Source organism: Ahaetulla prasina, chromosome 3 (assembly GCF_028640845.1).
Source record: "Ahaetulla prasina isolate Xishuangbanna chromosome 3, ASM2864084v1, whole genome shotgun sequence".
NCBI lineage: Eukaryota > Metazoa > Chordata > Lepidosauria > Squamata > Colubridae > Ahaetulla > Ahaetulla prasina.
In genome coordinates this window covers 187,751,769-187,777,167 of record NC_080541.1, presented here as the reverse complement: position 1 = coordinate 187,777,167, position 25,399 = coordinate 187,751,769, and the positions used below count along the sequence as shown (strand labels likewise).

At 44.7% G+C, this 25,399-nt stretch overlaps 1 protein-coding gene across 1 annotated transcript; it reads left to right on the top strand.

Moving 5' to 3' along the window:
- The first annotated feature begins 549 nt into the window (after positions 1–549).
- Positions 550–11,263, top strand: PHLDA3 (pleckstrin homology like domain family A member 3). Its single transcript, XM_058175462.1, has 2 exons — positions 550–1,312; positions 8,907–11,263. Exons 1-2 carry the CDS (start codon positions 565–567, stop codon positions 9,053–9,055), a joined length of 897 nt encoding a protein of 298 aa, XP_058031445.1. The 5' UTR covers positions 550–564; the 3' UTR covers positions 9,056–11,263.
- The last annotated feature ends 14,136 nt before the right edge of the window (positions 11,264–25,399 follow it).

The window sequence follows — 25,399 nt, the reverse complement described above, 5'->3', positions numbered from 1 at the left end:
TGGGTACAATTTAATTTCTAGGCTATGCAGCAGGAGTCAGTTTTCACAGTTCTAGATTTTCACATTACTTCCCCTTCGGATAGAAGAATTTCCGTTCTGCTCCTAAAATAACGCTTCTCATCCTACTTGCGCCCGTGTCACACAATCAGGTAACGATCATTTTTACTCATGTGTCCCTCCTCCACAAATCCTCCCTGCATAATTCAACCTGCCTCTTTCTAAACCTGTGCTAAGCCCCACACCAGCGCCCCTTTCCTACTGCACATCTTCCCCTCCCCGAAACAGCTACCAACTTCGGTTAAGCACATCCGCACGCGATACCAAGTTTGGACCACAGCGGTCAAAAGGGAGGCACCTCTGGGATCAGGACTACGTGGGATGGCCCCTACCCACGGACAAGTTCATCCGTGTTAAACTCTGGCCGCCTACGAACGGTGCCTTTGACCTGTGCGCGTCTGGTGCTTTTTTTTTGGCGGGGGGATTGAAAGCATCCCTCCAGCCAGAGACTTCAGTAACCCTCCTAGCTGTTTGCCCAAGCCGCCGCATACGCCCGTCGGCGCGCGAATGGGTCTTCCAGCATCCGCAGCAGGCAGGCAGGCTTCCACGCCGGCCCGGACCTCTCAAGGCTTCCAGCGGAGCAGTCCCGCGTTTGGGCGTGAGCGCCGTCTGGCAGGCAAAACCGGGGCGAGGCTCTGGCTGAGCAGGAAAGGAATGCGAGTGGGAAGCAGAAACAGCCAGGCGCAAGCAAGCGGGCATGTAGCGACAGATCCCGCCAGCAGAGAGGCGCGGGGAGCCGGGCCGGGGCTCACGCGGCAGGGGGCGGGCTTTCGCGTCCTCCCGGGGGGGAAAAAGCCGGAGGAAGAAGGAAAACGTAGCTTCGCCCGGCGGACCACGCGGCCGTTTCCACGGGCAGCGCGCCTCCCGGCCGGAGCGTCCCTGGCGGCCCCCATGGCGGCGTCGGAGAAGGTGCTGCGGGAGGGGATGCTGGAGAAGCGGAGCGGCGGGCTGTTGCAGCTCTGGAAGAGAAAGCGCTGCCTGCTGAGCGAGAAGGGGCTGCGGCTCTTCGAGGCCGGTAGCCGGGGCTCCACCCGTTGCAAGGAGCTGCCCTTCGCGCGCGTCAAAGCCGTCGAGTGCGTGGAGTGGAAGCAGCGGCACATCTACTTCACGGTGGTGACGGACGACGGCGCCGAGATCGACTTTCGCTGCCCCCAGGAAGACCCCAGCTGGAACGCCGACATCACGCTGGCGCTGGTGCGCTTCCAGAACCAGCAAGCGGTGCAGATCGTGCGCGCCAGGCACAGCTGCAGGGCGGGTGAGAGTCCGGGTTGGGGGGAGGCAGGCCAGGGGATGGACCAGGGCAGAGGTCTCCAATCTTGGCAACTTTAAGACTTGTGGACTTCAACTCCCAGAATCCCTCAGCCAGCAAAGCAAAGCAAAGCTGGCTGAGGAATTCTGGGAGCTGAAGTCCACAAGTCTTAAAGTTGCCAAGGTTGGAGACCCCTGCTCTAGATGAACATCTATAGGTAGTGGCAAAATTAAGAAAGATTTCAACCTGCCAGAAAGGTCCTGTGACTGCTGCCACCGCCAGGTTAGCCTAAGAGAGCTAGAATTCTCTGCAGAGGCCATGCTGGCTGGGGAATTCTGGGTATTGAAGTCCACAAGTCTTAAAGTTGCCAAGTTTGGAGACCCCTGGACCAGGGGATGCTTAAAAAGTTTGTGGCTGTCGGGGAAGGAGGAGGGGTTCTGCCTGAATTAACCAATCCGGAGGTATGATCTCTAGGGAAAGTGCGGAGTTTGTATGGAGGCGGGTCATAATTCATTCCCAGTACCTCTACATGAACATCTATCAGTAGTGGCAAAATTAAGAAAGGTTTCTGCCTGCCAGAAGGGCCCAGTGACCACTGCCTCCACCAGGTTAGCCTAAGAGAGCTAGGATTCTCTGCAGAGGCCATGCTGGCTAGGGAATTCTGGGTGTTGAAGTCCACGCATCTGGTAGTGTTGAGAAACCTCAGTCTGGAATAGCTCATACTGTGGCTCAGTACAAAACTCTTAAGAACAGTCAGCCATCATGATTTGCTTTATCATGGTTTATTGAATAAACCATCAGTTGGCTGCATTAATAGATGATAGTAAGCTATATATACCATTGAGAAAAACAATCAGTGATTGAATTCTCACAGCATGTTAAATCACGTGTAAAGTGTGAGTGTTCTCTTTCTGGCATCTAAAATCCCATGCAAAGAACGGGATTATTAATCTCTAGCGGATAGAGTAGGATTTCTACCTGAGATAAGTAAAGTGCGGTAGGCAAAGTAAGATGTATTGAAATAAAGCCAATCCTGATAGTTGCAGTGCGCGGATATATATAGAATAGAATAGAATAAAATTTTATATTGGCCAAGTGTGATTGGACACACAAGGAATTTGTCTTGGTGCGTATGCTCTCAATGTACATAAAAGAAAAGATACATTCATCAAGATACAACAATGATAGTCATAGGCTACAAATAAGCAATCAGGAAAGAATATCAGTATAAATCGTAAGGATACTGTTATGTATTAACAGTTGTGCCTTTAAATATTTGAGCGGGAAATCAGCACGTTGCTGATTGGACGAAGCCTCCAGCAGAACTGTATAAAAGGAGAGGTTTTTCCCCCAGCCTGTTGCTGGGTTCACCCTATATTAAAGAGCTGTTGTCACTACCCTGGTCTCCAGCCTCGTTACTTCCCGAACCTAACATTGGCGACGAAGGTGGGATTTCGAGGCTAAGGGGAACCAGAACCGAGCTGAAGCACGCTAGTTCCGAACCCAGCAAACTCAGGGCAGAAACGCGGAAATGGCAAACACGCCACCCGCACTGCATAACCCGGCAAGGAGAAATGGGGAACATATATGACCCGTTTGAAAGCTTTCTAGAAGCCAACGAGCTACAGGGATCCCTGATAACCGCAAACGGGCTTACTTAAGCCATTGCGGGCCGGAGGTAATCGAGATTGCGGAAGCCCTGGCAGAGCCAACGCCGATACAATCGGTATCGTGGCCGACTCTGCAGACTTTGCTGAAGAACCATTTCGCACCGACGCCGTCCAAATACGTGCAGCGGTTTGAATTGGAGAACGAGACAGATGGAGGGCGAGTCCATCGGAGACTACATGGCCGCTAAGAAGAGCGCCCAAGGACTGCGGATACCGAGACTTAGACGAGGTGCTACTCGAGCAACTCATCCGAGGGGTCAAGGACATCCGCCACGGCGACGACTGCTAGCCAGGAGCAACCTGACTTAGCCACCGCTCTGGACGAAGCCAGAGCACACGAAATGTCTACTAAAGCAGCAGAGACCCTGCAAAGCCTCTTCAATCCAAGGCGAAGCGCAGCCAACGCCAGTACACCAGGAGGAGATTCAGTCCGAATCCGAAGGTGAGGCGAGATGAGGAAGGGGTCTGCCGGACCGAGAAACGCGACACTGAGGACCGTGACGAGTGCGGTAGCTGCGGAGGGCAGCATCAGCGCCAACGCTGCAGGTTTAAAGATGCAACATGCCGGCGGTGTGGGAAGAAAGGACACTTAGCTCAGGTTTGCAGAGCGGCCCAACCTTCCCGCCGAAAATTCAAATCGGCCAATCAAAACGCGGAACCGGAAAGGCGGCCCGCGATTGGTTCAAACAAGAAAGGCGCGAAGTCTAACCAAACGACTGTCATTATAGGCCGCGCCTCAACCAAAGTGGAAAAGAAGATTTTCACAAAGCCCAAGATCGAGGGAGTACGGTGCAGGCTTGAAGTAGATACGGGATCAGCGATCACCATCATGTCCTGGGACACTCTGGCAAAGTCGCTGCCGTCCGTCGCGAAGCGCCATCTGCAAGCACAGCGGCTACGAGTACACGACTACCAGGGGAATCGCATCCCTGTTCGAGGGACCACCTCCGTCCGAGTCGAGTACGGCCCTCACAAAAAGACCCTGCCCATCACGATCGCCGAAGGAACTCTGCCCAGTCTGTTGGGACTAGACTGGTTTCGTGCCCTGGGCATGGGAGTGACTGGCATCTACAGAAGTGACTGCAATTTGAAAGACATTCTCTTTAACGAGTTCGAAGATGTCTTCAAGGACTGCCTGGGCAAGTACAAGGGGACCCCTATTTCCTTCAACTTAGACCCCAGGTAGCCCCCATTAGGCTTAAGGCGAGGAGAGTCCTTTGCCCTAAAACCAAAATTGATAAGGAGCTGGACAAGCTCATAAATCAGGGATTTTGGTGCCAGTCGATCACGCAAAGTGGAGACGCCAATCGTCACCCCATTAAACCGGACGGGTCAATTAGAATTTGCGCTGACTACAAGGCGACGCTTAACAAAGCCTTACAGAAAAGCGTACCGGTTCCGTAGTGCAACACTTATTGCACTCTTTGGGGCAAGGGCAAGTCTTTGCAAAGTTAGACTTGGCCCAAGCCTACCAACAACTGCCAGTAGACGCCCGCTGGCGAAGCCCAAACGATTGTGACGCACAGGGGGCATTCAAGTGCACCCGATTGCAATTTGGGGTTAGTGTGGCACCAGGGCTGTTCCAAAACCTGATGGAACGACTACTGCAAGGGCTCCCAGGGTAGTTCCCTACTGATGATGTCCTAATTTCAGGGAAAACATGGAGGAATTGGGGAGCGGTTAAGAAAGGTCTTGAGCATTTTCCGACAGCCGGATTAAAAGTCAAGACAAATAAATGTCAGATAGGGGTCGAATCGGTCGATTTCTTGGGCTACCGGATAGACAAGAAAGGAATTCACCCTACTGAGAGCAAGGTTAAGGCAATTAGGAAGGCTCCAGCGCCCAAAAACAAAGCAGAGCTGCAGGCATTCCTGGATTGGTTAATTTTACGCGGTCTTTCTAAAGAACAAAGCAACCGTTGCGGAACCGCTGCATAGGCTCTTAGGGAAAAATACTGTTTGGTCTTGGGGAAAGTCAGAAAATAGGGCTTTTGAAGCAGTAAAGAACCTGCTCTCAAGTGATAGCCTGCTCATCCAATATCACGACTCACTACCCCTAGTGCTGGTTTGCGATGCGTCACCTTATGGGGTGGGGGCTGTACTCAGCCATAGACTTCCAAACGGCACAGAAGCCCCTATAGCGTTCTACTCTAGAACGATGTCCTCCCCAGAGAGGAACTACAGCCAATTAGACAAAGAAGCATTAGCCATTGTATCAGGGGTCAAAAAATTCCATGAGTATGTCTTTGGGCGGAATTTTGAAATCGTGACTGACCACAGACCGTTATTGGGACTACTGGCTGGCGACCGGCCAACACCTGTGGCACTGTCGCCACGTTTGACTCGATGGACTATATTTTTAGCCGCTTACTCATACAAGCTGCAGCATCGACCGGGAAAAGAAGTGGGGCATGCAGACGCTTTGAGCCGATGCCCACTGCCGGGGCGATCAAGATCCCACTCCGGGACACCCATCCTCCTTATTGACTCGTTGGACTCTGGCCCAGTCACATCAAAGGAAGTGGCTCGGCATCATACCGACATTGTGTTAAGGACTGTACTCGGTTGGGTACAGAGAGGGTGGCCGCGCCGGGCGAACGGTTCAAAGAATTTGTTAAGAAACGTGATGAGCTCTCGGCTCAAGGGGTGCCTGTTATGGGGTGATCGTGTAATAATTCCTGTTAAGTTAAGGGCAAGGTATTGGACCTCCTCCACGAGGGTCACCCAGGCATCGTAAGGATGAAGGGGTTAGCTAGAGCTATGTATGGTGGCCACTCATGGACGCAGAGATTGCTGAGAGGGTAGGGAAATGCCAAGCTTGCCAAGAGTCCAGACCGCTACCCCAACAGCCCCAGTCAGAGAATGGGAAAAGCCCCAAGGGCCTTGGTCAAGAATCCACATTGACTTTGCTGGCCCTTTCACGGCCAAACGTTCCTAGTGGTGGTGGACGCATTTTCCAAATGGTTAGAGATCATACTTATGAAGTCCACCACAGCCGAAGCAGTAATCGCAACCCTGCGCCACCTATTCGCAACTCACGGGTTGCCGGGCACTCTGGTGTCCGACAAAGGGCCCCAAATCACGGCAGCCCAGTTTGGAGGGGACCTGGCAGAGGAAGGCATCCGACATGCCCTCTCTGCACCTTTCCACCCTGCGTCGAATGGCCTTGCAGAGCGTTCCGTCCGGAGCGCTAAGGAGGCATTGTCCAGGCTCAAGCCAGGTGACTGGCAAACAAAAATAGACTTTTTCCTAGCCGTCCAGCACAGAACCCCAAGCACAGCCACTGGGAAAAGCCCAGCCGAATTGCTAATGGGACGAAAACTCCGTGCCCACTTGACTGCTTGAACCCCATTACACACCCGAGGGTTACAAGGGGGAGATAGAAAGAACAAGGGAAATGAGCATAGGCGACCGGGTGTGGGCCCGAAACTATGGGGACGGCCCTAGTTGGCTCGCAGGACAAGTAACAAGAGTAACAGGGCCAAAATCGTATGTGGTAGAGCTACCAGACAACCGAATGTGGCGGCGCCACATAGACCAGTTAAGGAAACGAATAACTGACCAAACCCAACCAACAGAGACAGGTAATGACCAATACCACTTTGAATCCACAGCTGACAATGACCCGGGGGAGGCGCAAGACTTAGCTGAGGTCCCAGAGTTCCAGCGACGCCATCAGGTCCCCGAGGGAAACAGCAAGGAAAATCCCAAAATTAATCCAAAGCCGGATGGCCAAGAAAAAGAGTCGGCCAATAATCCAGAGCCCGATGGCCCAGAGAAAGAGCTGGGAGGAGAAAACAGCCCCTCCGACCAGCTCAAAACACCACCCAGAACTGAACCGCGCAGGTCAGAAAGAACTAGGAGACGCCCAGGTTATTTGCGTGACTACGTCGAAAAATAACATGTAAATAAATATGTAAATAAGACCAAGTGTTTTCTGGGAGGGGAGGAGTGTTATGTATTAACAGTTGTGCCTTTAAATATTTGAGCGGGAAATCAGCACGTTGCTGATTGGACGAAGCCTCCAGCAGAACTGTATAAAAGGAGAGGTTTTTCCCCCAGCCTGTTGCTGGGTTCACCCTATATTAAAGAGCTGTTGTCACTACCCTGGTCTCCAGCCTCGTTACTTCCCGAACCTAACAGATACAAGCAACAAAGTTACAGTCATAAGTGGAAGGAGATGGGTGTATAATCCTATATACTATATAGAGCTAATTGTATGAATGTCTTCTTTTTAATCAGAGATGCACAACTTCACAGGGCCACTGAAAATTTTGCAACTGTTTAACTGTTAAGGTGCTGGGCAGATTTATTGTAATCATGAAGATCATAATAATTGTTTAGTGTATAATTACATTTATATTCTGTGGGGTGGTGGTGGTTAGTTTTTATCTTAGTACCATTAATGTTTTGGACAACATTAAGCCAGTCAAAAGCCAGCTCACCCTCCAAAAGAATTGTGCATCCTTGAGGTGGATATTTACTGCTTTGGACATTGGACAACTAAATTACAGAAGTAAAATCTGCGGTTGAAAGAAAAGAAAGCGGAAAGAAAGCTTTTCCTGCAGAGAAGAGCAGAGCAGAGAAGAAAACCTAACGCCCAACAGAAGAAGGCTTGCAGATGAGTTTGTTTAGAGACAAATCACTAATGCATCAAGCCCAATGCTGTTGACAGCAGCCTTTCACTTTCTCCAGGCCTCCCTGAAGATGACAAGAGTTGAATTTGCATGCAAGGAAGGCCCTGAGTAACTGAGCTGTGCCCTCCTCTATCCTCAGCCCTACTAAAAACAAATGAACAGACATAGCTGAAAGATTTATTTTTTAAGCTTGGAGGTCAGAGGTTCAGGATAAAGTAAAATGGAAAACAGTGGGAGAGAAAGACTAGAAAGGAAGTAAATAAACCACACAGCATTGTTTGTATCCACTCCTTCTCAACAGGGAAGATAATGTTCAGTGAGGCTACACACTTCTTACAGAGAATTTTCCATTAATGACTCAACGTACCCATCCTGTGCTTGTAGCAATGTTTAAGTTCATTTTTGTTTAAATATTTAAACAACAAAGGTTGAGTTAGCAACTGCAGCAAATATTCTCCAGTACAGGATGTCTACTTTGTTTCCTCACAGACTGTTTCTACTCAGATATAATTTGATAGTCTGACTGATCAGGAGGACTAAACTAGATATGTGCCACTTCTGCCATTTCTTCAACGGCATTTAATAGATGTGCTTTCTTCTAAAGGGGAGAAGGGGAAATAGCTCAGAATAATCTTATCCCCTCACCTCTTTCTGATCAAAACAGTTAGCACTCTGCAAGACCTTCCTTTCTTTTTATATGAACCTTGCCAGAAGGGAGGGAAGAAATTAAAGGGGGATATTAGTAATTTGTATGCCTTTGCCTAGCTGTCTGCCATATGAAATAAATGTTTTTTTCTGGAGTTACGCAGAACCAATTCAGCAAATATGATTTTTCAAAAAAAAAAATGGGGTACTTTGTAATTCTAGATACTCTGTGGTGTGGTGGAATTGCAGTCGGGGAAATACAGTATACTATTAGGGAAAGGTATTGTTTTAAAATCATTATTTTTATGTCAAGACTGTTGTTTATTTTATGTTCATTTCTATAGCATTTTTCTGTCTATGAAGTGATTTATAGCAGGGATCTCCAACCTTAAGGCTTGTGGACTTCAACTCCCAGAAGTGGGAGTTGAGCAAAGCTGGCTGAGGAATTCTGGGAGTTGAAGTCCACAAGTCTTAAAGTTGACAAGGTTGGAGACCCCTGATTTATAGTACTTTCTCACAAATCTGTTAGAATGGCACATTTTAGCCCAGCATGATTTCTTTCTTGCAGTGCAAGTAGGGAGTATTCATGGTCTCTTGTATGGCTTAACTCCAGTCTAACTGTTGATTCTCCATCCTCCCCCCTTTCCAGCATTTCAACAAGGGTCAACTCCAACCAGCCAGATTCTGGTGAATGGGTCTAAGAAATCCGACTCTCAGCTCAACGTGGAGAGGGTGGAGGAATTTATAGCGGTGACTTCACCTGCTGGTGGACCAAAGGCAATTTCTAGCTGCAACTGAACAAAAACCTCTACTTTCTTTGGTGAGGCATCTCTGCTGCAAAGTGACATAATGCCTGGTGAAGCCAGCCAAATATGTATCACAACAATGGTTAGAAACAGCTTTTGTTTTTCTCCTCTGTTTTTGCTATGATACTTAAGAACTTGGTCTCTCAATAAGACATTGAGAAAGTTTCCTATTAGACTGACTGTTTGCTTTCTACTGTCAACAGTCTTACTTACAGTGATGGACACCTACTGTGATTCAAGAGACAGTTGCAGCAGCTATGACCAAAAGGAATCATTCCATCACTCAGTGTACCACCAGCCTGATGCTGAGTGAACAGTGCCAGAATAAGATGAACTCTGTGAGTGAGGAACGTACTTGCTATTGAATCTGAGGTTGTCAGACGTGCTATGGCACTAATTTCTTGGTTAAAAAAGCAGAGCACATCTGTCTTCCATTAATCAAGTAGCTCATCTGGAAGGCACAGGTTATGAGGTTATTCTGCTGCTGGAGTAGATGCAGAGAATTTTTAAAAAAATATATAAGCACCTTAAGAAGCAACTCAGTGGGTTTTGAGAATCCTGAAACTTCTATAAATGAGTTGGTTGTGTGTCCTGCTGCTTTCTGCCACAAAGTTAATGCTCACTGAGCCTTGTCCTGACAATCCATAACTTCAGCTCAGTGAATCATATCAACATCTAGGATTGCTAGATCCTTTTATCTTAGAATTCGTAGCTACTAGGGTACAAGCTCAAGACAAGAATTCATATGCAAGACTGAAGGCTTCTTTATTTCAGTCTCTCGAAGACTGAGGCATGCCACCATCTTTTTCTTCCACTGTCCCATGACTTATTTACTTACTTTGGGACATGGGGAGAAAGTAGAAAATAGAACAGTAAGCGCTTGCATTGCCTTTTGAAGCATAATTATGAATCTAACATGGAACTGGGAATGCCCTTATCCCTTCTGGTAAGAAGATGGAGAGTGGGTGCACACTCATGCACCAAAGAGGCCATTTTACCCTTACTTAGGAATTATGCCTAACAGCAGTGTGAAATAGGAGCATGCACTGTCCCCAATATTACTACTCCTGCTTTTTCATTCCAATTTTTATCATCTTTGTGGAAACTCCCTATTCTTGTGAGGAGCCTGCCAATATCCTAATGTTCAAATGACTGGTTGCTCCTTTTCAGTTTTTCTAATCAACACCCCAAACCACAAGGGTGGGGGAGATCTGGAATAGATCTACTGTATTTAGAACCCTTACCTTGCTTGCCTTGATCTCTTCAGACCAAATGCTTAAAAAGCGCTTGTGCAGCATTGAATTGGAAGAGACCTGACACGGGGAAACTACTGGTATAATTCTTAATAACATTTCAACATAGTTGCCTTGCTTTTGAAACATGCTTTTTGAATCATTATTTCCTAGCTACTGTATGCTCATTACTTTGTAATTATGCAGATTTATACCAATTAGGAGCATTGGTATAAAAAATGACTATGATCTTAGCTACATGAAAGCCAAAGGAAAATTATGGAAAGTCTGTCAGTGGTAGAAAGTTCGGTCATTAACATGAATGTGAAAGACATTCCCTACATTTAGTTTGATATTTATTGGTCATGACATGCAACCTCACAGTCTAAAAATCTGGATCTGTACATTGTCTGAAGCCTTGCGTAATGTCTGTAGCATCATTTGCTATAGAGATGAAAGTAACGTTTCGTTGTGCCAATCACTCAACCTCCTCTCCTTCTCTTTGGTCCATGACAACTATTGGTGGCATTCCATGTTGTCGATCTCCACTGCTACTTCTGTCTCTGGGCATCACCGCTCTTGTTTAAATAATGTTGATAAACTGTAACGAGCAATTATAAATCTGCTTCTGACAAGCTGTACCCTCCCCCCAAATTTGATAAAATTATTAAGGATACTGTAAGGAGTAATAAATAAGGAGTAATATGAAAGTGGGTACCCCGCTGATTGCATTAGGAGTTTTAGATTCTGTGATTGAATAAATGCAGTAGATATCATGAGCTCATTTGCCTGTTCAAAAAATATGGTAATTCACCAGAATGTTGAAATAAATGAGTTCATTGCAATATTTTTGAATATCTAGTATCTTAAAAGTAGTTAGATTTTATGGTGCTATAAAGATTCAAGGATGTTTTTCTTTTATCCTTTCATTATAAATAATTTGAATAAATTTATTAAAAAACAACTAACATGGCTCTGGTTTTAATATTATAAAATATTGCAAAGTCTGATTGATTTTAAAATTATTTCTAGGAAAGCCTCCCCAAACTGTAATAGGATTTCTCTTATATGTCACCTAATCACTTTGCATTGCAAAAAATGTTGCAGTGGAAGTCCTAATGCACATGCTTACTTTACATGAAGTACAGGTAGACATCTCTGGTAGTGTTTCCCATCTAAATGGGTTATTCTTGTTTAGAATTTTTTTTTATTGGCCAAGTGTGATTGGAAACACAAGGATTTGTCTTGTTACATATGCTCTCAGTTTAAATAAAAGAAGATACCTTCATCAAGGTACAACACTTAATGATAGTCATAGAGTACAAATTTAACACTTAATGATACAACACTTAACGATAGTCATAGGTACAAATAAGCAATCAGGAAACAATCATCCTTTTCATCCTTTTGCATAGAGATAGCCCTCATCTGGGATTGTGCTACTGAGGATGATTAGAGCAGTAGCTACACTGCCTTCCAGAAAAACCTGGCCATCATTTCTGTTCTCTAGAGAAACTGCTATCACCTTACTCTAATGTTTCATAAGAGTGGTTAGAGTGCTATGCTAAGATCAGAAATTTAATGCTTTTGCACCCAGTGTGTTTGGATTTCTGAGCTCCATTTCTGACCTACCTCATAGACTTAACCCACATTCTACCTTTTTAGTGGTTAACACATTCTGCACTTTCAATGCATTGTTATTACAACTTTGGTAAAGTAAGGAGAAATCCGTTTCAATGGTTTATAAAATAAGGTAGGTATAACTCTGTCCATATCATCTATTCAAGTACCTTGTCAAGAAGATATTATTGACCTGTGCTTTCACACAGGCTCATTGTACTGCAGTTGCCACATCTTCAGATCTTCATGTCCCACACTGCCTTTGTTAAAACTGAGCCAACTCTGGCAGACTTATGCCAGAAGTCAAGATGAGCCGATGTGGAAATGAAAATTAAATCAACATGTCAGAAGAATTGGAACCTCAAGTATTTTCCCTCTCTCAACCCATTCTTGCTTTTTTGTCTCTTCATATTAGTGCTAAAATCAGTTCAACTGCATTTCTTCATCTACCACAAAATCCTTCTCCAGAACTCATCAAGAAAAAATATACAGTTTGTTCTGCTAGGTCTTATCAAATAGTTTTGGGTGCCACAACAATTATTTTCTTCCCACTCCTATTATAATTTTTGAAAGGGTTGCAATCATACTTTGCACTTTTCTTTTCCATGGCCTGTGAGGTTTATTCACTCGCCGTTCAATCAGGCCTTCTTTTCCTCCACTGAAACTTGTGCAGATCATGGTACTCAATATTTCCAAAATACTATCTGAGATAGTAAAAAACTGCAGGGATGGAAATCATTTTTCTCTCTGCCTCTGTGGGCTGTTGTTATTATCTGAACAAGAAAGGGTAAAGTCAGTGGATCTTCTGTTATGTTTCATTAAATTTTGTGTAGACTTTGTGGTTGTACGTAGATGTTCCATCCACATCTTTTTTTTTTTTGTAATTTGTATTTTGAAAAACATATCATAAAAAATAACCCTGAGCAAATCGATTAGCAGAACCCAGCATGGATTTGTTAAAAAGAGGATGTCAGACAAATTTTGTTGCTTTCTTTTACAGCATGACTAGATTAGTAGACCAGGAGAATGCTGTGGATGTAGTGCCCTTAAAACTTGAGAGAAGCATTTTATAAAATAGACCAGTGCTTTCTTTTCGAGAAACTGCAACCACATGTGATTGTCACTGTGTGGTCCCCAATGGATTTATGTCAACATGGAAGGAGACAGTGGTCGGTTTCAAATTTTTTTACTACTGGTTCTGTGGGTATGGCTTGGTGGGCATGGCATGGCTTGATGGGCGTGGCAGGTGAAGGATACTGCAAAATCCCAATTTCCTCTCTATCAGCTGGGACTCGGGAGGCAGAGAATAGATGGGGGTGGGGCCAGTCAGAATTTTTACTACCAGTTCTCCGAACTACTCAAAATTTCTGCTCACATTTCTCCAGAACTGGTCAGAACCTGCTGAAACCCACCTCTGGAAGAAGATATGCAATGGGATATCAGGGTTCTGTCCTGGCCCAGTACTTTTTAACATCTTCATAAACAATGTAGATGTAGAAATTGAAGGAATTAGCAGTCCTTAGTGCTTCCTGAACTTGGTTGTTTTCTTGCAGACATTTCATTACACAAACTAGGTAACATCATCGGTGCACTGATGATTTTAGCTAGTCTGGGTGATGTAGCATCAGAGAGCACCAAAGACCCCTCATTTCAACCCTGAGCTACAAATATTCTCTACTGATAGAAGAGACACTCATAAATTTTGTGGATGATAGCAAGGTTCAAAAGGATTCTAACAGATTTGAACATCAGAATTTGTTCAACAAAATATTTTTCATTTGTGAGAAATGTAGAATTTTGGACTTATATAGGAAAAGCTAAATGGAAAGGTACAGGTAGCTCAGCAGAAGTATTTGCGAGAAGGATCTGGATGTCCTAGTAAGACCACAGATGAAGCATTGAGCCATAGCTATTATAAGAGCCAATGCAGCTTTGGGCACATCAACAGATATATAGTGTTAAGAACATGGAAAGTCTTAACATTGCTCTGTGCACCATGGATCAGACCATACCTCAAATTGTGTGTCCAGTTCTGGTCACCATAGTACAAAAAGATGCTGAGAAATGAAGTTGTTAAAAAAAGAGTGGTAAAGGATTTGGAGGCGAAATCCCATGAAGAACAGTTAAAGGAATTTGGTATGTTTAGCCTAAGGAAATCTTAGGGCAGAAGGCAGAGGGTGTGGATTTGCTCTCTATAGCTCCCACGGATAAGACAATAACCAGCAGGTGGAAGTTAACAGAGAAAGCTTGAGACTTAAAATTTCTTTTGTGATAGTTATTAAACAGTGGAATAGCCTGCTTCTTAAAACCATGAATGTCTATCATTGGATATTTTCAAGGTAAGATTGGACAGCTATTTGTCTATGATAATATATGAACTTCTGCTCAGAAAAACAGGTTGGACTAGAAGACCTCTAAGGTTTCTTTCAATGCAGTGATTCTATGAATTCCCAGTCCTTTCAGTTGCCTTCAGCCATCAAGATATTGTGAGCTGATTTTATTAAGAGCCTGCTTGCTTTTTGCCAACGAAAAAAGCAAGAACAAATGCTTGTCTCCTTGATATTCCACAACACCCAAATACTATATATTTCCCTTACTCCTTACTAGAAGGAGGAAGGAGGCTTTGCTATTGATTTAGAAATCTTTTACCCATATGAGCAGATGCACCACATCTCATGGTGTCATTCCAGTGGTGGGTTTCAATTTCATTCGCTACCGGTTTGCTTGTGGGCGTGCATGCAACGCTTCTGCACATGCACAGAAACTTCTATGCATGTTGCGAAACCCAACCCGGGGTGAACCGGTAGCAACCCACCACTGTGTCATGCTTGTAGTTTTCTGCCAAGGATTGGTACACAAGGAAATGTGGACTTTTATTGGAAAAGAGTTATTCTCCTACTTGCATGCCCGTTACATCAGGACCTCCTACTAGATGCATGGAAAGGAATTATCTCTGGGTTAGAGACTGTCCAAGATAAGGTCAGAGGTTCCCCCCACCCCAAGAACAAGTAATCTGTTTGGAATAGGAAGGTCCAACATGCAACATAGCAAGAAAGAGATGGAACTCTGAAGCTACAGGTTCTTTGGGAAAGAAAAGCTGTTCTGTTTTGCCAGAAAAGTCTGAGTCATTTGCTCTTGAACTATGAAGAATAAATCCTCTCCACTGACCTTTAAAACTTGCATCAGCTGCCTAAAAATGTCTGGGAAGAATTGTATAAGAATAACCACTTGTGGCATAGCACTGACTTGACTAGCTGGAGAAAATATTGTCCCAGTAAGGCAACATTCTCCAGATTCTTTGTTGAAGCACTTCTTCTCTTCCACCTCTCTTTTCTTTTTTTACTAGGATTCACCCTTCCCTCTTGAATACTGTATGACATGTTTCCATTCATGGTCTGACTCCGGTGTAATCAGAAACCAAGCTTTAGCAGGCTTTAGGCTAACATCCAAATTTCTTTGAACTAGGAAGAACACGGGGCATTTTGAACCTATATTATTGTTGTTGTTGTTGTTGTTGTTGTTGTTGTTGTTGTTGTTGTTATTATCTCTTTTATTCATTAAATATGAAACTCAGTCAACTGAACATTTAAAAACATGTCACAAATACGATTGACTGGTACTAATGGTTGATACGGGTTGTTGCCAGTGTCCTGGGTATCGACAAATTATTATTATTACTATCATCATCATCATCATCATCATCATCATCATCATCATCATCATCATCTTGATTCATTAAACATGAAACTCAGTCAACTGAACATTCAAAAAGGCATCACAAATACCATTGACTGGTGCTAATGGTTGATACGGGTTACTGCCAGCATCTTAGGTATCAACCAAGTAGCTTCTTAAAATGTACAATATTCCAAGTAGCACAGTTTTTTGCAGTTCTGCTGGTGTTATTGCAGGAAGCTGCAATTTGTTGATGTATCTTATAAAATTCTTGGACATGGTACCAAGTGCCCCCATGACAGTGGGTATCACTGTGTAGCCATGTAGTTTTGATGGCCAGGTCGCTGCTTTATTATTATTATTATTATTATTATTATTATTATTATTATTATTATTATTATTATTATTATTATTATTATTATTATTATTATCATTATCATTATCATTATCATCTTTATTCATTAAACGTGAAACTCAGTCAACTGAACAAATGCCACTGATTGGTATTTTTTTTTAATTATTATTATTATTATTATTATTACTACTACTACTACTACTACTACTACTACTACTAAAAAATGTGTGTCTCAGTGGGCATGGTCAGTCTAAGTTTTCTAGAAGACTGGTGAGGCTGTCCACTAGCACTTGTCTCTGCCACTGTCTTCTTACTATGTTTGGAGATTGTGCTATTGCATTAAGGTCCAAGGAAGTCTAGGTAAATAACAAGAATTATTTAGATTGCATTGCATACCACACTGAACCATGAATGTCCAGTGTTCTTACTGCTTTCATCCAAATAAGAAAAGCAGTATTTCATTGTCACGGCGCCCATTTCATATGCATATGCCACTGCACTGAATGATTTTATATCTATCTATCTATCTATCTATCTATCTATCTATCTATCTATCTATCTATCTATCTATCTATCTATCTATCTATCTATCTATCAAAATTATATGGCCACCCAACTCATTGTAACTCCAGGCAGCTTACAGAAATAAAGCACTAAATAAATAGAAAACCCAATAAACTTCCAACTCCCTGGTGACAACAATCAAACAAACAAATCATATCACCTTGGACTGCTTCTGTGTGAAACAGCAAATGGAATTTTGGAGAAACATTATGACTTATATAGATGCATTCAGTATAATTTCATCAGGCCATTTGTGAAATGTAGTCTCGATTTGTCCAGGTGAATTTTTGTGGTGATGTTCTACTGAGGTATTTTATGTTACTCCATCTGCTTCTTCTGGCACATCTAATAGCTCACTTTAAATACAGTATTTTCTTCTGCATGGACCAAAGCCTCTTCAGATTAATGTATATGGAAGATTAGGCAGCTGGAAAGCTAGAAAGTGAAGCAGTTTCTCTTTTTAGAAGGGGTTCATTCCAGTGCTTTCATGAAGATGTTCTCAACTTCTGACTGGTTGCTCAGATAGCTCTACTTTGGAGCTACTTATGATTTGGAATTCCAACGGTCTCTCCCCTCACAGCAGTCATATGATCAAACTCTGGGCACTTGATAACCAGGGCACATTTATGGGCATTTAGAGTATCCCATAGATGCATAACTGTGTTTTACAATGGTTTTGCTGAAAGCCAGCATTTACTTCCAGCTTTTGGCAAAACCATGTCCATAGCAAACCATTAGTTCACTTAATGACTGCAGCATTCACTTAAGGACCACTGCAAAAAAGGTAATAAAATCAGGGTAGTCATGTGACTAACCTGTTTTACAACTTACAATGGTGCTAGGTAGGGTCCATTATGGTTGTAATTTGAGGACTATCTGTATCTTCAAAGGAAGTGCTGCTCTTGAAGCATCATCAGGAGAAAGCTTACACAACCCTAAAGTCTGTTCAATAATTAGGGAAGCTGCACATCTTAACTCCTTCCCAAGGTTGACCCAAAAGTCCAAAACAAACTGTGGCTGTTGTAAAATTTTCACTTGAAAATCTATAATGACATATGAGACTGAATATAGTCTTTGCAGTTATCTGCTGCAAATAATCCTGATGTTACATTCAGTTTTCCCAAGGTTTTGAAGTATGAGTGAAAATGAAAATGTTATATTCTTATCTTAAACGGAAAGGACTTGTTTACTGAATACTTTTGCTGTACGTGTCTGACATGGAACAGCATTACAGCTCTTCAGTTTAATACATTGACTGAAAATACATAGGAACAAGGCATAAAATTATGCAGTGATAGGTTGCTCTTGGTTAGATGTTTTGCACCTACAGAAATGAATGAACATTTCTTCAGCAGATTTTATTAACCTGAGACTTTAACCAGCTTGCAAAGAAATTTTCTATAATTCAACCAGAGAATTGGTTGATATGAAGTATAAGATCTCTTGTAACATGGAAGAATAACATGGGATAGGTCCACCAATTCTTCATATTTGCCTGGGTCCATTGTGCTAAGACATAATATGGTTTAGGATGTTATATAATCCCAGACAATCTAAATAAATATAATTCATAAATTACCATGTCCTGCAAAAGCAATTTTATATCTATATATGATTTTAAAACAATGATTTTAAAACTGCGGTTTTATATGATGTATGAATCTTAACATTTAAACTGTGATATTCCAGTTCTACAAATCTGGAAAGGCAAATTAGATGCAAATTGTTTGCAAATTATGTAAATCAAGAGATAAACTGGGAAAGTGGTTTTGCTGCTATCAGTATTCTTAGGGATGCAGTATAAAGAGTGGCAGGACCAGCACAACATGGAAACAGGCATCATATGTACGGCTCATGCAGGCTTAAAGTGTATGTATAACCTCTAATAAGCAGCCTAGATAAAGTAATCCAACATCTGATCGTTTCTTCAAGTGAACTTCAGATGGCAACTGCAAGATCTTTTTCCGATGAATTGTCTGCTGTGTTAAGATGTCTGAATGCTTTGAATATTTTTTCCAAGCTGTTCCTAAAAACAGATCTCTTCTGTTTTCCAGTTCAGCCTTCTGGCACCAGGTGCTTCTATGAAGATGACAGGCATTGTGAGAGGATACTGCAGTGAAGACGGTGGGTGGTTCAGAGAACTGGTAGCAAAAATCCCTGGCCCCGCCCCCCCTGCCCCAGCTGAGCCGCGCGATCATCAGAGGTTTTTTTTTATTTTTAAAAGCATTTTTTTCTTCTGCTAAAAAATGCTTTTAAAAGTAAAAAAAGAGCCTCTGATGATCACGCAGCTCAGCTCGGATCATCAGAACCCTTCAAAAACTTTTTTTTACAACCTTTTTGGATGAAGAGGTTGTTTAAAAAATGTTTTTAAAGGGTTCTGGCAATCAGGCAACTCAGCTGGGATCATCAGAACCTTTTAAAAACTTTTTTTCCTCTGGGAATCCCAGCTGAGTTATCTGATCATCACAGACTTTTAAAGGCATTTTTTACAACTTCTTCGGCAGAAGAAGTTGTAAAAGAAATGCTTTTAAAAGAAAAAAAAAGTTGGCCATGCCCACCCAGTCACATTAGCCCCACCACCACCAAGCCACGCCCACAGAACCAGTAGTAACAAATTTTACATTTCACCCCTGGGATACTGTGTACAGTTTTCTACTGTAATGTATCTTTAAATATTTTGGCGGGAAACAAGCACGTTGCTGATTGGTTGAAGCCGCCGGTTAAACAGTATATAAGGAGAGGTTTTTCCCCAGCCTGGTTGCTGGGTTCACCATATAGTAAAGAGCTGTTGTCACTACCCTGGTCTCCTGCCTCGTTATTGCCCGAATCTAACACTGGCGACGAGGATGGGATTTCGAGGTTAAGAGCACCAGGAACGAGCTGAACGCACGAAAGAACCGAACCCAGCAAAGCTCAGGGCAGAATCGCAGCGATGGCCAGCTACACTCCGCCCGCCGCTTGACCCATCCAGGAGAAATGGGAACGACATGACCCGTTTGAGAGCTTCCTGAGGCAAATGAGCTGCAAGGAGTTCCGGACAACCGAAAAAGGGCATATTTCCTGAGCCACTGCGGTCCCGAGGTCATCGACATCGCGGAAGCCCTGGCAGAGCCAACGCCGGTACAATCGGTATCGTGGCAAACTCTGCAAAATCTCTTAAAGAACCATTTCGCGCCAACACCGTCCAAGTACGTACGGCGATTTGAATTTGGAGAGCGAGACAGCAAGAGGCGAATCCATCAGCGAATACATGGCCGCCCTGAGGAAAGCCTCCAAAGACTGTGGGTACCGAGATTTGGACGAGGAGCTACTAGAGCAACTCATCCGTGGGGTCAGAGACATGCGCTTATGGAGGCGGCTGCTATCAAAAAGCAATCTAACGCTGGCAAACGCTCTGGACGAAGCCAGAGCTCATGAGATGTCCACCCAAGCGGCGGAGACCCTACAAAAGCCACTCACGCCAACGGCGAGTGCAAAGGAAACCCCGGTGCACAACGAAGAAATCCAGACCGAATCAGACGGCGAGGATGAGGAGGGAGTTTGCCTCACCGAGAGAAGGGGCAAAAAAGACCGGGATGAATGCGGAAGTTGCGGAGGGCAACACCAGCGTCAACGATGCAAGTTCAAGGACGCTACATGTCGGCGGTGCGAGAAGAAGGGGCACCTGGCTCAAGTCTGTCGAGCACCCCAACCTTCCCGCCGAAGATTCAAATCGACCAATCAGAGCGCAGGATCGGCAAGGCGACCCGCGATTGGTCAAAACAAAAAGGGCGCGAATTCGAATCGAACGACCGTTGTAATAGGCCGTGCAGCAACCCGCGTCGAGAAGAAAATCTTCACCAGACCGAAGATCGAAGGAGTGCCGTGCCGAATGGAAGTGGACACAGGGTCGGCGATCACAATCATGTCCTGGGACACTTTTGCAAAAGCTTTGCCGAAAACCGCCAAACGCAAACTGCAAACACAACGACTACGAGTGCACGACTACCAAGGGAATCGCATCCCTGTTCGAGGGACCACCTCCGTCCGCGTCGAGTACGGACCACACAAGAAGACCCTGCCCATCACGATAGTCGAAGGGACTCTGCCAAGTCTGTTGGGACTAGACTGGTTCCGTGCATTGGGCATGGGAGTGACTGGCATCTACAGAAGTGACTGTAACCTAAAAGACACACTCATGAACGAGTTCGAAGATGTCTTCAAGGACTGCCTGGGCAAGTACAAGGGGACCCCTATTTCCTTCAACTTAGACCCCCAGGTAGCCCCCATTAGGTTAAAGGCAAGGAGAGTCCCTTTTGCCCTTAAACCTAAGATTGACAAGGAGATAGACAAGCTCATAAATCAGGGGATTCTGGTGCCAGTCGATCACGCAAAGTGGGAGACACCAATCGTCACCCCAGTAAAACCAGATGGGTCAGTTAGAATCTGCGCTGACTACAAGGCGACATTAAACAAAGCCTTACAGAAAAGCGCCTACCCGGTTCCCGTGGTGCAACACTTGCTGCACTCGTTGGGGCAAGGGCAAGTCTTTGCAAAGTTAGACTTGGCTCAAGCCTATCAACAACTGCCCGTAGACGCCAACACAGCCGAAGTCCAAACGATTGTAACTCACAGAGGTGCTTTCAAGTGTACCCGATTACAATTTGGGGTGAGTGTGGCACCGGGGCTATTCCAAAATTTAATGGAACGACTTCTGCAAGGGCTCCCAGGGGTAGTCCCCTATTTCGATGATGTATTGATATCAGCCGGAAATTTAGAGGAATTGGGGGAGCGCTTGAGAAAAGTTCTGGGCATTTTCCGGTCAGCCGGACTAAAGGTTAAAGTGAACAAATGCCAGATAGGGGTAGAATCCGTAGAGTTCTTGGGCTACAGAATAGACAAGAAGGGAATTCACCCCACTGAAAGTAAGGTCAAGGCAATAAGAAAGGCTCCAGCGCCCAAAAACAAAACAGAGCTACAGGCATTCCTGGGGCTAGTGAATTTTTACGCTGTCTTTTTAAAAAACAAGGCAACCGTTGCTGAGCCGCTGCATAAGCTTCTGGGAAAGAATACTGTTTGGTCTTGGGGAAAGTCGGAAGCTAGGGCTTTCGAAGCAGTAAAAAACCTACTCTCGAGCGATAGCTTACTGATCCAGTATCATAGCTCATTGCCATTATTATTGGTTTGCGATGCCTCCCCTTACGGGGTGGGGGCTGTGCTCAGCCACAGACTTCCAAACGGCACAGAAGCCCCAATAGCCTTCTACTCCAGAACGATGTCCTCGACAGAGAGGAACTATAGCCAGTTGGATAAGGAAGCGCTAGCCATTGTGTCAGGGGTAAAAAAGTTTCACGAATACGTTTTCGGGAGAGACTTTGAAATAGTTAGAGACCATAGACCTCTGTTAGGGATACTGGCTGGCGACCGCCCAACGCCTGTGGCACTTTCGCCACGATTGACCCGATGGACCATCTTCTTAGCCGCTTATTCCTACAAGCTGCAGCATCGACCCGGAAAAGAGTTGGGGCATGCGGACGCCTTAAGCAGATGCCCACTACCAGGGGCGATCAAGACCCCACTCCGGGACGCCCATCCTGCTAATTGACTCTCTGGACTCTGGCCCAGTCACATCTAAGGAGGTGGCTCGGCATCATACCGACATTATTTTGAGGACTGTACTCGGTTGGGTACAAGAGGGTGGCCCGCTGCGCCGGGCGAGCGTTTTAAAGAATTTGTAAAAAAACGTGGGCAACTTTCGGCTCAAGGGGGGTGCCTGCTATGGGGGGATAGAGTGGTGATCCCAGAGAAATTAAGAAAAAGGGTGTTGGATCTCCTGCATGAGGTCACCCAGGGATCGTTAGGATGAAGGGTCTAGCGAGAAGCTATGTGTGGTGGCCCTTAATGGACTCAGAAATTGCTGAAAGGGTAGGAAATGCCAGGCCTGCCAGAGTCCAGACCTCTACCCCCAACGGCCCCGGTTCGGGAATGGGAAAGACCCCAAGGGCCCTGGTCAAGAATCCACATTGATTTTGCCGGCCCCTTCCACGGCCAAACCTTCCTGGTAGTAGTTGATGCCTACTCCAAATGGTTGGAAATCATTCTCATGAGATCCATGACAGCCGAAGCCGTGATCTCAGTCCTACGGCACCTATTTGCAACACACGGGGTGCCTGGCACATTGGTTTCCCTTAACGCACCGCAATTCACGGCAACACAGTTTGAGGAATACTTGGCAGAAGAGGGCATCCGCCATGCCCTCTCGGCGCCTTTCCACCCTGCGACGAATGGCCTTGCAGAGCGTTTCGTCCGAAGCGCGAAAGAGGCATTATCCAGACTCAAGCCAGGCGACTGGCAATCAAAAATAGATATTTTCCTAGCCGTCCAACACCGAACCCCCTGTGCCACCACCGGCAGAAGCCCTGCCGAATTACTAATGGGCCGAAAACTCAGGTGCCCACTAGACCGCTTAAATCCCAACTATACACCGGAGGGATACAAGGGGGGACTCGAAAAGACAAGAGGAATGGATATAGGCGACCGGGTATGGGCACACAACTATGGTGAGGGCCCGACCTGGGTAACTGGAAAAATTCTAAACATAACAGGCCCCAAATCATACTTGGTAGAGTTGACGGATGGCCGAGTATGGAGGCGACATATAGATCAATTGAGGAAACGGTTAGCCGGACAACCCGAGTCAGATTTAAACAGGCCCTGACTATTCTATGTTTGAACCAACAGCTGACTCAGACCCAGGAAAATCGCAGGACTTAACTGAATTCCCGGAGGTCCAGCGACGCCCACAGGTTCCTGTAGAAAACAGCAGGGACAACTCGGAAAATAATCCAGGGCCGGATGGCCTAGAGGAGGAGCCGAGAGGAGCAAATAGCCCCTCCGGCCAACTCAACCCGCTCCCAGAGACTGTACTGCGCAGGTCCGAAAGAGTCAGGAGACGCCCAGTCTATTTACGTGATTACGTTGAAAAGTAATATGTAAATAAATGTAAATATATAGGTAAAGTGTTTTCTGGGAGGGAAGGAGTGTAATGTATCTTTAAATATTTTGGCGGGAAACAAGCACGTTGCTGATTGGTTGAAGCCGCCGGTTAAACAGTATATAAGGAGAGGTTTTTCCCCAGCCTGGTTGCTGGGTTCACCATATAGTAAAGAGCTGTTGTCACTACCCTGGTCTCCTGCCTCGTTATTGCCCGAATCTAACATCTACTGCATTGCCTTTTGCATCAAGGAGCATTTAAGAAGCAATCGATGCATTAGAAAATGAAAGATGAGCAGCTAAGAAGTCTCATCCATAGTCTGGATGTTACTTGGGAGATAAATTCCTTGATCAGAGGCCTGGTGTTGACTTCTTTAAATTTGCCACAGTTATCACTCCCCATTCATTTGCCTTGTGCATCTAACTACCCCGCTCATATTGCAGTAAGGAGAGGACAATGCCACTGATCACCTCTGTAGAGTATGGAGCTGAAACCTGCTAGTTTTTGCCTGTAAGTGTTTTCAGCTAACTTCCTTGGTGCTTACTCCACCCTTCCATATTACAGTATCGCTTTTCTGTTGCCAAGAATGTGTTAAAAACATATTTGGGATTATGAAACCATCAATAAATCAAGTTATTGAGGGTGGAGGTTCATTCTCTGAGCTTGTGGTTTGGTTTCTGAACTTTTCGGCTAGGTAACATCTTCAGCAGAGTTTAGGGGATGACCATGTCAGTGTTCTTTTGATTGCAAGGGCTTAGTGTGGTCAGTAGGTCTTGTGATGGGAGGGTCACATCAGATGTGGGTCATCTCAGGTGAAGGACTTATGATGGGTCAAGCATGGGTCTATTGTGGGTATTTGTATTTTTGCAAACAACTCATTTCCTTGTTATGACAAGAGGGAAGAAATAGCAAATTTAACCTTTAAACTAAAGGTCAAGAAAAACCTTTAGTTTACTCCTGAAAGGTTACCTGATCCATGGCTTGCTAGCCTTAAAGAGCAGCAATTTGCAGTATAACCACTCCTGATCAATTTTACAGGCTTTCCTCCAGGAGAAGGAATACAGTTATGGGAGTAAGTCAGTGGTGGGTTTCAAATTTTTTTACTACTAGTTCTGTGGGTGTGGCTTGGTGGGCGTGGCATGGCTTGGTGGGCATGGTAGGGGAAAGATACTGTAAAATCTCCATTCCCTCCCCAATCCAGGGGAAGGTTACTGCAAAATCCCCATCTCCTCCCAATCAGCTGGGACTTGGGAGTCAGACAATAGATGGGGGTGAGGATAGTCAGAATTTTTACTACCGGTTCTCCAAACTACTCAAAATTTCTGCTACCAGTTCTGCAGAACTGGTCAGAACCTGCTAAAACCCACCTCTGGAGTAAATAATTGAATGTCCCTTCTTAATTATAACCTCACTGAACTCTGCTGGGGGACTGATGGCTCCTTCAGAGCGGAAGTGAGAGCAGGAAGAGAAGCAAGGAGAAGTTGTTGCTTTTCAGATGTGGGAAAGATATAAGATATAAGAGGAAAAGAGTACCGGAACATCCATGTGCCTGGCACAGTCTGTTCTGGGAAAAGAATCAGAGAATATCTTGGCTCAGAACTTGTTTGGTTTTGATCCTTCTAGAAACTTGCTAGAACAAGCAAACTGGTATTGCTCTCAAAAAAGTTGAAGTTTTCTTGCAGTAGGGTAAATTTCCTTGTTTATTTTTCTGTCTTGATTTCTAAAGTGCTTGTGCTCTGCTTGATTAATTGGGGTTCTTATAGCCAAGGCCAGTGATCCTGGATTGGAAACTGCTTTGTTCATTTCAATAATCCTATTATTACATTCATATGAGTCTTTTACCTCTTTATTATTCTATAAAGAAATGTGCTTGTTCATTTCATATTTTATATGTTTCACTCATTAAATTTTGGCACT